We start from the raw sequence: 12,750 nt of genomic DNA, 5'->3' as shown, positions 1-12,750 counted from the left end.
ATGTGTGTATGTGTGTGTGTGTGGTTCATCTGCTCATATTTCAGACATACTCAGTGTTTGAGTTTGTCTGGTCTGAAACTAACAGCCACCCAGATTGTTCTCCATGACACTTTTATTAAATAACATTATTGTTTAATCCCGCACAGCGTCTTCCCTACAGCCCATAAAAGGTAGTATGAGGGGAGATGTAGGCTACTGTAAGCCCTGTGGGTCTGTTATTTCAGTTAGAGTATAAGCATAACTGCCTCCCAAATGGCACCCTATTCCCTATATAGTGCACTATTCTTGACTAGAGCCCTATGGGCCCTGGTCAAAAGTAGTGCACTATATAGGGAATAGGGTGCCATTTGGGACATAGACCATGTTTCTGTCTATTGTACAGTAATGGGGCATTACTTATAAACCCTGTGCTGTTTATACAGGAGCTGGAAGGCATTAAGGACTTGGCCCACTGTCCAGTTTCCAAAGTGTCAGTACAGGTTGTCATTGTACTGTAATCTAAATAAGAAGCTGTTCTTCTTAACTGTCTTCAATTCAAATAATTGTTTTTCTACGTTACTTTATTTTTCCCTTGAGTGAACTCCATGTGTGGAGTGGTTCATGTAAAACAGTAGGTCTAGACTTACACATAGATAACTACAGTAACAGAGGACAGGGCAGGAATTCAACATCATAAACAGCCATGTATGGTTAAATAAAGGTTTAAAAGGTAAATAAATACAATGTAATCCATGAGGGTGGTTTGTCTGGTCTGGTCTGGTCTGGACTTTACCCACGTACCCCACCAGGATGTGTGTGCGTGTGTGTGTCGTTTGTACTTACCCACATACCCCGCCAGGCTCTCCTTCCTCTCGTCCCGTGGGTCTTGGAAGTCTGCGTTTAGGGGAACCATGGTACCCTGGTCTGTGTGCATCACCACTGTCCCGTTCCACTCATACGCCCCAACTGCACCCAGCATCACACCCTCCTATGAATTAATTAATTAATTGTATTTAACAAATGTAAAATACATTTGCCTCAGCCAGTACAACAATATGTACAGTATCTGTCCTTTCCATAATCCTGTTTTTCGAAACCTACAGACCTGTGACTGACATCATTTTGTATTAAGGACTATAATAAAATGTATTTATAAAATCCTTTTTACATCAGCAGATGTCACAAAGAGCTTATAGAGAAACCCTGCCTAAAACCCCAAACAGCAAGCAATGCAGATGTAGAAGCACGGTGGCTAGGAAAAACTCCCTAGAAAGGCAGGAACCTAGGAAGAAACCTAGAGGGGAACCAGGCTCTTAGGTGTGGCCAGTCCTCTTCTGGCTGTGCCGGTGGAGATTATAAGAGTACATGGCCATTAAGGTCAGATCGTTCTTCAAGATGTTAAAACGTTCACTGATAACCAGCAGGGTCAAATAAGTAAGTAAATGTCAGTTGGCTTTTCATAGCCGAGCATTCAGAGGTCGAGACAGCAGGTGTGGTAGAAAGGGAGAGAGAGAGAGAGAGAGAGAGAGAGAGAGAGAGAGAGAGAGAGAGAGAGAGAGAGAGAGAGAGAGAGAGAGAGAGAGAGAGAGAGAGAGAGAGAGAGAGAGAGAGAGAGAGAGAGAGAGAGAGAGAGAGAGAGAGAGAGAGAGAGAGAGAGAGGGAGAGAGAGAGAGAGAGAGAGAGAGAGAGAGAGAGAGAGAGAGAGAGAGAGGAGAGAGAGGAGAGAGAGGGAGAGAGAGGGAGAGAGAGGAGAGAGAGGGAGAGAGAGAGGGAGAGAGAGGAGAGAGAGGGAGAGAGAGGGAGAGAGGGGAGAGAGAGGAGAGAGAGAGTGAGAGAGAGAGAGAGAGAGAGAGAGAGAGAGAAAGGGTCGAAAGCAGCAGGTCCGGGACAAGAGCACATTGTTCCTGATAGAACAATGCACACATAAAAAATGATAGAGTCAGATGAGACAACAGCTCATAGAGACACTAGAAAGCTCATCTCTTGTCTTTGTAATGGCGTCTTCTGTGACAGCATGGGCAGTGACATTAAGGGCCTTCATCCAACTCTTTGAGACAGTTATGCTACAGCACAGGAAACAGGAAGAGACCCCCCAGGCAGTGGAAAAGTCTAATTTGAGTGAAGGCTAAACAGACCAGTGACCACAGTGAGAAAGACCACTGTCACAATGCACTGTGTCAAGTAGCCATTTCCCCCATAGAACATGAAGAAGAAGACCCTGTTTCATGACTACAGGAAGACAGGGCAGGGTCAAGTATTTCACAAGATGGATCTGTGTCGTTCCACGAAATAAGTGCCTTTTGCGTCCATTTGTTTTAATATGGTGAAACTATTCATAAAAAAATAAAGATACAGTGAACATCTAATAGTCAATTCATGTAGTAAAAGCAGGTGAGCAGGTTCAACTCTTTTTGGGAATGTTCTGGTGTTTTGCGGTGGAAAACTGAGTAGGTTGAACATAACATGTCAACCCTGTTGCCCATAGATAGGCTAGAAATGTTTTAACAATTACTTTTTGGGGGTGAAGCTTGCATTCAATTGCCACTCTCTGTTGCACAAAACAAACTTCCATTACCCCTGCCACAAGGGGATTTATGGCTGATATTAGAAGAAATTGTCAACCCTTTTACAGTCAACCTTGTTACTTTATTTGGCACTTAATATAGTCATTTTTTTTATTTAACCTTTTGAGATGGGAAAACATGTTTTTTATTAAGTTGAACATGTGCTCTTTATGACAGAATGTAAACATTTGGTGAAACCAAAAGTTTAGGAAGAACCCTTTTGGTTCCAGGTAGAACCCCTTTGAGTTCCATGTAGAACCCTTTCCACCAAAAAGGGTTCTCCTATGGGGACAACCAAATAACCCTTTTTTGTAAGAGTGTAGAGCATGTTTACTCCAACTCATCTACGGAGGGGCAATGCCTGATGAATGCACATAAGGTTTGGGAGAATACATTTATTTGTTTGTTCAAAGTGAACATCCTCTCACGGGAAAAGTCGTCTCTTCTTAGTTCTCCTCTCCCCCACAGCACAGTTCTCTCTGGGCTGAGAGAGGAGAGGAAAGAGAGGACAGAGGGTCCCTCTGTCTCCAGAACATTCGTTGGATCACGGTGAACCAGCACAGGGATAGTTCATCTTGATGAATGAAAGATCTCACTTGGCACACACCGGTTGAATCAACATTGTTTCCACCAGTGGCGACTGCCCTACCTGTTTTGAGCCCCACATTTTTAGCAAATAAATAAATAAATACATATTTGTTTGGTGGGGAGGGGGATTGCCTCTTTTGCATGTTATTTTGGCATTAATACGTGTCACATATCAGTTTGCAAACAATGTAAAAAAATATATAATTCAGTTAATAAAGCCGCAGCTCCAAAATGCAGGTGTTTCAGCCTAGCTCAGTGCTTTCTGTGGTGGTGGGGCAAGCCATCAGAAAATAGGAGCATTGCGCCGTGATTGGCTCAGTGTTCTGTCACTCATGGGGACACTATGTCACCGCCAAGTCTAAGTCCTTAGTAAGGGTATACATCCAAAATGTAAGCCCTTTGGGTGCTGCCATAGAGTTACATTAGAAGTACCCTTCCAAGAAGGCTCAAGGTCATTGGCCACAGATAAAATGACGTCAAATCACGTTATATGTACAGTAGCTTTGATTGGACTGATCATGTCAACATCTTACTTTCAAATTCTTAGCTCGCAGTCATCATCATTAATCAAATCGACAATCTACTGGCAAATCCTTTTTAATCCTTGTCATATGAAGAGAAATAATGAAGAGAAATTATAGATCAAACTTATCGGTGCTCATTGGCCATTGGACATAAACATTAACCAACAAGTTGGAAATCGTAAATTCAACAATGAGTGGTTTGGAAGGAATCAGTGGCTAACTGCAAGCATTGCAAAGCAATCACTAGCCTGCTATTCAGTGGAGTGGCTGTGTGGCTTTTTTACGAGTTCCCACCATAAATCCAGAGAATGCCAGACTTTAATGAAAATTTGCCCACAAAGGACCGCTGTGCCACCTTCCTGTTTAAGTGAGCACAGCAAAACAAGGTGAGTCCAAAAATGTCTTGTATGCTGCTGCATAAATTATGTAATATGCAAGGGAGATATGTATACTGTAACTAAGAAAGTAATACTAAGTGTATGTTGTGTAGTAAGCTGTTATAAGCCCATGTGCCTCACCCTAATAATTTGGTCTATTTTCATCAACACGGTATTGTAAACACATCGTTCATGGCCGGTGTATGCTTGTTTGCAGACTTTTTTTTGTATAGCTTTGACAGTGCTACTGATAGTAGTGGTGGCGCTTGGCTTGCACGTGCAAATTCTATAATAAAATTGTGTTATTTGACGTGTCAAATTAAAAGCTTATTTAACGGGTCAAATAGTGTTATTTGACGTGTTTCTTTTTTGACACGTAAAGACCCAAACGGCATTCAATGTGCCTCACCCTAATAATTTGGTATATTTTCACTTCTTAATTTCACCTAGTTCTAACTTGGTGGTACACATGTAGCCTATAACCTGTTTTAGAGAAATGTCATCATTGAATATTGTAAGAACTTTCATTGTCTGCTTATATGCCCCCTTTACTTATCCTACGGTTCTGACTTGGTGTACAGGGAGAATACTGTAAGAACGGCCCATGTTCTGAATTCTGTCGCTGTACATTTCAAAAGTGCTGAACAAATAGTTATACTGACTTCGTCCGTCGCAGCTCGCTAATTAATGTCTTATTCGAAATTAAGGATTGCCTCTTATCCCCTTGTCGTCCCCTTATGCCATAGTTTGTACATCTCAATTGTCAGTAGAAACCACATATATTTAAGCAAGTCAGCCATATCAGCTATGTTTTTTTAAAGGCAGTAAATGAGGCTGAATGAACTGTTTCGCTGCCAGACAACTCCGCTGAAAGCCAGGTGTAGCAGTGATAAGGTGTTGGGACAGCTGTATGTAGGCCCTAACAGTTTGTGGGCACCGTTTGTCACCGTTATAGTGAAATTAATGTATTTTGTGTTGTGTAGTGGCTTTGCTGGCATGCATCCCATATATTACTTTTTTGCCCCACCAAGATTTACATGCTAAAATCGCCACTGGTTTCCACGTCATTTCAATGAAAAGCGTTGAATTGACGTCTGTGCTCAGTGAATAACACAACACACACCGTCGTTCTGTACTGTATCTGACTTGGGCTGATAAGCGGGCAGTCAAAGATTCACAAGCGTGATATCCTATAAACCGATCCCCACGGTAATATGCTGCACCCTTTAGCCCAGTGGGCTAGGACAGTGGGAGTACACTATTAAAAGAGAGTATTTTGAAACATAAAACATTTGATAGATTTATGCAATTAGTTGCCTCCTGGTGTTGGAAAAGCCTAGCTGCATATTTTCAAACTGTTTCTTTTAACAGTGTAGGACAGTGGAAAGCAGGGGTAGAAGGAGTTAGTTGGTAGGAAAGGGGAAAGGAAAGCAGAGTTGTATTTATTTACGAAAACCATTTCCCGTTTTAGAACCGAATGGAAGCAAACAGAGCAAACAGTTAGGTCCCCCCTGTTTCGTTCGCTTCCATTTAATGAATGTTTTGCAACAGAATCGGTGTAATGAATATGCCCCAGGAGTAGAAAGAAACAACAGTATGTAATGTGGACTCACCTTAGAGGTGTGGGCACTGAAACCAGCCTGGGACATCTCCATCTCAAACGACGAGGTGTAGTTACCTGACGTTGCTGTGGAAAGGACATTCACATTGATCCGTTACTATACAATCACTCTCACTGATCCATTTTCATTGTAACTGTCTATGGACTGTTTTTAATGTCGTTATTGTTTTAATTGTATGACTCTGTGTGGCTTTTTGGATGATAACTCACTTCCCCTTGGGGATTAATATCAAATCTCTGTTTATTTCACTATGTACAGTGTCTTGCAAAAGTATTCATCCCCCATGGCGTTTGTCCTATTTTGTTGCATTACAACCTGTAATTTAAATTGATTTTTATTTGGATTTCATGTAATGGACATACACAAAATAGTCCAAATGGGTGAAGTAAAATGTAAAAAATATTGTGTTTCAAAAAATGAGAGAAAAATAAATAACGGAAAAGTGGTGCGTGCATATGTATTCACCCCCTTTGCTCTGAAGCCCCTAAATAAGATCTGGTGCAACCAATTACCTTCAGAAGTCACATAATTAATTAAATAAAGTCCACCTGTGTGCAATCTAAGTGTACACATGATCTGTCACATGATCTCAGTATATATACACCTGTTCTGAAAGGCCCCAGAGTCTGCAACACTACTAAGCAAGGGGCACCACCAAGCAAGCGGCACCATGAAGACCAAGGAGCTCTCCAAACAGGTCAGGGACAAAGTTGTGTAGAAGTACAGATCATGGTTGGGTTATAAAAAAAATATCAGAAACTTTGAACATCCCACGGAGCACCATTAAATCCATTATAAAAAAATGGAAAGAATATGGCACCAAAACAAACTTGCCAAGAGAGGGCCGCCCACCAAAACTCACGGACCAGGCAAGGAGGGCATTAATCAGAGAGGCAACAAAGAGACCAACGATAACCCTGAAGGAGCTGCAAAGCTCCACAGCGCAGATTGGAGTATCTGTCCATAGGACCACTTTAAGCCGTACACTCCACAGAGCTGGGCTTTACGGAAGAGTGGACAGAAAAAAAGGCATTGCTTAAAGAAAAAAAGAAGCAAACACGTTTGGTGTTCACCAAAAGGCATGTGGGAGACTCCCCAAACATACGGAAGAAGGTACTCTGGTCAGATGAGACTTAAATTGAGTTTTTTGGCCATCAAGGATAACACTATGTCTGGCGCAAACCCAACACCTCTCATCACCGCGAAAACACCATCCCCGCAGTGAAGCATGGTGGTGGCAGCATCATGCTGTGGGGATGTTTTTCATCGGCAGGGACTGGGAAACTGGTCAGAATTGAAAGAATTATGGATGGCGCTAAATACAGGTAAATTCTTGAGGGAAACCTGTTTCAGTCTTCCAGAGATTTGAGACTGGGACGGAGGTTCACCTTCCAGCAGGACAATGACCCTAAGCATACTGCTAAAGCAACACTCAAGTGGTTTAAGGGGAAACATTTAAATGTCTTGGAATGGCCTAGTCAAAGCCCAGACCTCAATCCAATTGAGAATCTGTGGTATGACTGTACACCAGCGGAATCCATCCAACTTGAAGGAGCTGGAGCAGTTTTGCCTTGAAGAATGGGCAAAAATCCCAGTGGCTAGATGTGCCAAGCTTATAGAGACATACCCCAAGAGCATCTTCAAAGTGGTAGGCATGTTGTGTAAATCAAATGATACAACCCCCCCCCCCCCCTCAATTTTAATTCCAGGTTGTAAGGCAACAAAATAGGAAAAATGCCAAGGGGGGTGAATACTTTCGCAAGCCACTGTAGAGAAGAACTCTTGCACAGTTCTGGAGAATAAGCGCACTTGCCATTGTTATCACTGAGTTCAAAGCAGCACAAAGCATGTCATGATTTATATAGAAGAAACTAGCTCAGCCTACCCTCCAAGGCAAAGATTCTGCTTCCCAGAGCATCTACGATGGTAAGCAAGGCAAACTCATCGGACACATTGAAGAAGTGATCTCCCACAGGATCGCTGGAAATGTTCTTGATCTCCTCAATGAACTTTTTAACCTCATTGATGCTTCTGTTGTTCCTGTTGTAATCACCAAGAACCTGAAGAAAAAAATAATTGTATTTTTTATTTTATTTATTCAACTAACCGTTATATATACAGGTAAGTCAATTAAGAACAGATTCATATTCGCAATGACGATATCAAGTCTGAAAAACAGTCCTCTATATTACAGAATGTGGTCCGTGTAGGAAACAGTAACTGAACCCATAATCCTTGGCCTGCCTGGGCTGGAAGATTCCCAGTTGGAGGATTCCCTTACTGCTTATTATCTCCTGATTCATAGAAGCCTCCAACCAGGATTTCTGGAAAACCTGGGAATTTTTGGAAAGGTCCCGGGGTTTTGCAACACTCATCCTTCTTGCACCAAGCTCCAAGCTACCAAACCATTTAAACTAGGTGATATATGGTGTGTTTATTTGAGGTCTGTTAGGGATGTGACTGTGATCTTGTCCTGACTGAAAGGTATGTTACAGCTTTTACTGTGGTGAGGGTATTGAGGTATTAATAATGAGGTATTATGGTTTTGATGGCCTTATACTCACAGCAATACCGAACCTCTCAATGTCGTCTTTCTCGCATTCTGCAGTGACAGTTTTGAGGTTGTGAGAGTCATGTGACTCTCCATCCGTCACGATTATCATGACCTTCTTGACCCCCGGCCGCGCCCCTCGCTCCACAGTGAAGGCCTCTTTCCTGAGGGGTCAACAGGGTTGATTAGAGGTCAAGGTCAAAGGTCATGGCATAGGTAGTGACATCACTGTGATCATGAGATGTGAAAATAGCATTATACATCAGATCTAGTACAATGAAGGCAAGAGTGTGTTTCAGTGTTCAAGCCATAAATTATAAGCATAAGAGAGAGACGCTTTGGGAATTCATCATTCATGTTCACTCACTTCACACACTGTACAAGAAATAGACATACTTAACTGAGTGGAACACTAAATTCAACTGAACTCAATTCAATTAAGTAAAATGTTTGTAAACTGAGCATGACCAGACTCTTGTACTGCACCTTGCCGTGTCGATACCCAGGAAGGTCATGGTCCTGACACCCTGTTGCTGCTTAAGATTCATCACTTTGTCCAGGAGGGATGTAGTGTTACTAAACTGGCTGAGGTTCACATTGTGAATGACTTGCTCTCCATATGACACAATGCCCACCTGGAACAAAAAGACTGGATTCAGACAGACACTCACTCAAACACACAAATTCACCCTCATCTCACTCACTCTCTTCCCTTTAACCTCCTTCACCCTCATCTCACTCTCTGCCCTTCTCTCCAGTTCCCTCTTCTATAACTGTGTCCCTTCCTGTGGCACACTCCAATAGACTGAGACAGTCTGGTAAGGAAGGATATGTGGTTTGTTCTGGTGATTCTAATGTGATGTCATTCTCTTTATATAGCACACAGGATACTTATCCGGCTCTGGAATATGTGATCTATAAAGGGAGAACTTTGTAGGACAATATTTTCCAGTGCAGCACAGAGGGAAACTGTAATTTCACCATTAAGCTAAACCACTGTGAAGCAGCTCCTCTCCAGGGGCAGGGGTATTCTAAAAAGGACTCTCCATCCATATAATGCCCTTGGACTTTAAACTAATAACAGTATAAGCGATGATTTAACAGTGGTTGTGAGACTCGTGACTGTAATGAAGATTAGCATAATATGCATGCAACTCAAAGGCAAGACAATGACATATTATTATTATTATTATTATTATTATTATTATTATTATTATTATTATTATTATTATTATATGGTCCCTTCTATCTCTCCCTTCTATCCCTCCCTTATATCCCTCCCTTCTACCCCTCTCTCAGTCATGGCCCAGAGTTGATACTGTGTCCTTAAAGTTTTTTTGGGTGAAAATAGAAAGAAGAAATCACCTGGGACAGTTTAGGTCCAATTTCGATATTCTTCAGAAACTTAACCAGGAACTCAATGATGCTGTTCCATGGCCATATACTATTGGAGCCGTCAAGCACCATGACAATGTCAAGCTCTTTGGCACACTCTGGAATACAAGAGGGATTCAAATAACGTGGCTGTTATGATCTGTGTAACAGAACCAATATATCACATATTACATGCAATGTAGAAGTTAGTTGGAAAACTATGTTTAAACTATTAAAGCCACAGTTGCCAACAGTTTTTATACAATAAATGCATTAAACAGTTGGTTTGTGCAGTGGAGAGAGATGAAGAGAGTGAGAACACTACAATACAGAGAAGCTCTCCCATCTACAGTAGTCCCTCTTTAGTCTTGTAAAAAGGCCTTGTTCCAATATCCACACTACCATAGTATACTACTTAGAATACTACTTAGAATGAAGCAATGGACATGCATTCTATTGGACATGCATTCTAAGTGGTATGCCAGTACGGATATTGAAACACAGCTACAGACTAAACAATAATCTGCTTAGAATGCATGTCCATTACAATGTCTGTGAGTGAGACTACACAGTGGTGGAAAGCTGTATCTCATCTATACTGTGACTTAATAGTCTACACCGGGGTTCCCCAACTGGCGACCTGCGGGTGATTTTATTTGGCCCCCCAAGTTTTCTGAGCAAAATGTATTTTTTTTTATTGTTGGACATAAAAGACCGTAAAATCACCAGCAAATCAGCTCCAAGTGATTTTAATTCTGGAAATCTGTTCCAAAGTATTCCCACGCATAATAGAGCGATATACTGTATGTGATCGTATACAAGGTTAGCAATTATTACGTTTTAGTCAAGTATTATCTGGTTTGGGCTTCTTGCTGTCAATTTGCAGAGTTCAGACAGCGATGACAAGTCTCTCTAAAATCTGTCCTAACTTGGGCATGCATGGCAGCAGGAGACTGGAGAGTAGTTTACACTAAGTGGAATGCTCTTATGTACACAAGTGATATTTCTCTCTGGCCACGTGGCTCTAGGGATTGGTTGGTTAGGGTGTGAAGAGCGGAATGGGTTGGGGGGGGGGGGTCTGTCTGTGTGAGGGGTGGGATGTAAAAGGAACACCAGGGTGAGGGATCATGCAGCTCTGGTCTGACTGTAGTTCTCGGTGTGTGTGTGTGTTTTGTTGTTGTCCTGTACCTTGCACGGCCGGGGCGATGGAGTTGAGTACCTGGAAGGTTGAGCTGACATTGGTACAGACCCCAGAGATGTACGTCTGCTGACCACACATGTAGCCATACTGGGGACCACAAGCCTGGATGAAAAGAGTACACACGTGTCACGGCGGGATCTGAAGTAGGGTCAGCCACGGGAAAAACCAAAGCCTTAACTGTTAGCCCAATAGGACATTCCCTCTTGTGTAGAGGGTGAAACCTTTTGAAGTTGCAGGCAGGATTACAGCGCTACCTCATCATGAGACCATGAACGCTACACACACATGCACACAGGGTTAAGGTCTTTAATTTGGACTCGAAGTAACTGACTCTCTGAAGTACAGGATCTGATAGGCTAAGACTCTCTATTCAACAGTCCATATATGAGCAGTGAGGTACAGTGAAGAGGCAGAGGGGAAGTTCTGGTCAGATCCGGGCTTTGTAATTTATATCTTATGTCATCATTATAAATACTCGGACCCATTCTTATAGACAGAGAGCGAGAGAGAGAGAGAGAGCGATAGAGAGACTGTAATGGAGAGAGCGTGTGAGTGCGTCACAGGAGGTTGGTGGCACCTTAATTGGGGAGGACGGGCTTGTGGTAATGGCTGGAGTGGAATAAGTGGAATGGCGTCAAATACATCAAACACATGGGTTCCATGGTGATGCCATTCCATTCACTCCTTTCCAGCCATCATTATGAGCCGTCCTCCCCTCAGCAGCTTCCACTGGCGTGCGTGTGTGTGATATATATGTTAGCTCTACATATAGTAACAACCGTACAGTCCAGGGCTGACATCTACATTCCCACATGGCCTCTTACCAGAAAGCCTCCTTGAGGGTTGGTAACCAACGTTGTTCCCATGGTCATGTTTTCCTTGACTTCGTGTAAGTTAGGAATTGTTGTGTTTTCTGGGAAAATATGGAATATATAAAGTCAGTGAAAGAGTCCTTGAAAAGAAAGAACAGCTGGTCAAATTCCTCTATCCATTTTCCCATAGGCAGAAAGACAGACCACCCTTCCAGAACCTTTGAACCCTCCGGACCTCGCTTTTGACGATGTGCACTATTGACATGTAGTTATTTATAGGATAGTTTTCTACCTCAGATAATGATGGATAGGCTATGGGCTATTTCTACAGTCTTTACTGATAAAAGACTACATGTACCTTTTGTTTTCCAGCATAAATACCGTAGCGTAGTTAGCGGTGTGTGCTGAATTGGTCCTGTGTAAGAGCATGGCTTTAGCTACACCAGGGTTGTGGGTTCAATTCTGGCTGGGGTCACAAATACTAAAATGTATGTAAATACACTGTTGTAACTTGTAAGTCTCTTTGGATAAAAGTGTCTGCTAAATGGCATTCTATGTATAATTAAATGTGCTCTCTGTCTAGAAGCATTTTTCAAAGACGTCTTATGAGTAATCATAATATAATAATAATATGCCATTTAGCAGACGCTTTTATCCAAAGCGACTTACAGTCATGCGTGCATACATTTTTGTGTATGGGTGGTCCTGGGGATCGAACCCACTACGCTGGCGTTACAAGCGCCGTGCTCTACCAGCTGAGCTACAGAGGACCACTCTCTAATCATGTAGGCTACTCTGATAAAGTACTCTCTGTACTCATAATTCACGTCACGTCTAGTGACTGCAGAACAACACATGGCCCTGTCAAGCTCTAGGATAGTACAGTAATTGTCATGCTCACACTGTATATGACCAGATTGTATGGTGGACAAATATTCTTATAATTTTACCAGAGAACATTTAAATATATACTGTATAATAAATACATAAACAGATATAAAACATCAAAATACTTTACAAAACAACAGATAATGTCAGCAAAATGTGTTACAAAATTATAATATATCCCCCAAAATGAATTGATTTAGTTCCACTAAATTGATTTAGTAATCCTAACTAATCTCAACCCTGCCTTTGTGAAGTGGGTCAGTATCAGGG

At 42.0% G+C, this 12,750-nt stretch overlaps 1 protein-coding gene across 1 annotated transcript in view; it reads right to left on the bottom strand.

The window, feature by feature from the left end:
- The window catches only part of itga1 (integrin, alpha 1), an 85,785-nt gene that overhangs the window by 27,478 nt on the left and 45,557 nt on the right, over positions 1–12,750 (bottom strand). Inside the window, exons 4-11 of the mRNA XM_041898973.1 lie at positions 11,605–11,693; positions 10,768–10,882; positions 9,571–9,698; positions 8,692–8,840; positions 8,219–8,369; positions 7,540–7,714; positions 5,646–5,719; positions 823–967 (exon numbers count right to left, since the gene is read on the bottom strand). Coding sequence (XP_041754907.1) covers positions 823–967; positions 5,646–5,719; positions 7,540–7,714; positions 8,219–8,369; positions 8,692–8,840; positions 9,571–9,698; positions 10,768–10,882; positions 11,605–11,693 — 1,026 coding nt within the window. The remainder of the gene's footprint in view (positions 1–822; positions 968–5,645; positions 5,720–7,539; positions 7,715–8,218; positions 8,370–8,691; positions 8,841–9,570; positions 9,699–10,767; positions 10,883–11,604; positions 11,694–12,750) is intronic.

Source organism: Coregonus clupeaformis, chromosome 15 (genome assembly GCF_020615455.1).
Source record: "Coregonus clupeaformis isolate EN_2021a chromosome 15, ASM2061545v1, whole genome shotgun sequence".
NCBI lineage: Eukaryota > Metazoa > Chordata > Actinopteri > Salmoniformes > Salmonidae > Coregonus > Coregonus clupeaformis.
This window is presented reverse-complemented; position numbering and strand designations above follow the sequence as displayed.